The 1,240-nt window shown below is 70.6% G+C and overlaps 1 protein-coding gene across 1 annotated transcript; it reads left to right on the plus strand.

Moving 5' to 3' along the window:
* Positions 1 to 712: 712 nt before the first annotated feature.
* Positions 713 to 1,187, plus strand: EMIHUDRAFT_125230 (hypothetical protein; the record flags this gene model as incomplete). The annotated part of the gene is made up of 3 exons (XM_005758420.1): positions 713 to 913; positions 1,013 to 1,043; positions 1,105 to 1,187. Coding segments are annotated over 3 exons (315 nt in total), but the record flags the coding sequence as incomplete, so codon positions are not given.
* Between the last annotated feature and the right edge of the window lie 53 nt (positions 1,188 to 1,240).

The following is a 1,240-nucleotide window of genomic DNA, read 5'->3' on the forward strand; positions in this document are numbered from 1 at the left end:
TTTCCGCCGCCTTATCCGTCTGTCGCCCCCCTCTCCGTCGCCTCCACCTCCGACGCCCCCCCTCCCGTCGCCCCCTCATCCGCCGCCGCCGCGCCCGCCGTCCCCCTTTCTGTCGCCTCCAAGCTCCATCTCCGCCGCCCCCGACGCCGCCTCACCCGTAGGACACGCGCCGGCCGCCGACGCCCAAGCTGCAGCTGGCGACGGCGCCGCCCCCCCGCCCGTGCCCGGCACGCTGGGTGCCACACTCGCCCCGGTGCCGGGAGCGGCGGCAGTGGGCACGCCGCACGCGCCCTCGCCCGCGGCAGCGCCCCCAACGGGCGACGGCACGGACGACGGGGACGTGTCGACACCGGTCGCCACCGCCCTAGTCCCGTGCCTAGTGTTGTGCGAGAAAGAAAGAAAGAAAGAAAACATACACGCCAAACGAGGGATGGGACGAGGACAGGGTCCCCACCTGCACGAGCAGGATTTTGGAAGGACGATCAGGGGGACAGGTGGGGCTCTCCTGCTCCTGACAAGGGACACGACAGGCTCGCAGCGCGGTGCGCGGTGGACTCCCACATCCACTGGCGGTCTCATCTCAGTCTAGCGACCTGCCTCCAGCTTGTCGCTGGCAGTCTCTCCTACCACAGGCACACTGACACAGGGGTGGCAGGGGCGGCGGCACGAGTGTTGTGGTACGGCGCAAATTCTTTTTTCGCGACACACACATATGTCGACGGCGAGTCTGAGTGCTGCGGCAGCCGCGACCGCCGCGCCGCCGGCTCCTCTCCCTGTGCCTCCTCCTCCCGCGGGCTCCGCCTCCGCCGAGGTGCCGGTGCAGCAGGCGTCGCGGCCGATTGTGGTCGGCTCGTGCGCCTACTGGCGCGGCAAGGAGGCCGAGGAGTCAAAGTCGCATGAGTGGACAGTCTATGTGCGCCCCGCCGCCCGCCACCTCGCCCGTCACCCGCCTCCACACGCAAGCGCAGCGCTGCACCCCTCGAGGCCGACGACCGCGGCATCTCCCGCGCAGGTCCGCGCCGCCTCACCAGACGAGGACCCAGGTGCGCCCGCGACCCGGCCCGCCCGCCCACCGCCACCGCCACACCACTTCTGCCGCCGCAGGGCTCTTCATCAAGCGGGTGGTTTTCCAGCTCCACCCCACGATCACGCCCTCCACGCGAACAGTCGAGGCGCCGCCGTTTGAGGTGACGCTTCTAGACACCCAAGACGGCTTCCGCCGCTCAGAGTGGCGCCTCGC

The sequence above is a fragment of the Emiliania huxleyi genome (genome assembly GCF_000372725.1).
Source record: "Emiliania huxleyi CCMP1516 unplaced genomic scaffold EMIHUscaffold_8641, whole genome shotgun sequence".
Classification (NCBI taxonomy): Eukaryota; Haptophyta; order Isochrysidales; family Noelaerhabdaceae; genus Emiliania; species Emiliania huxleyi.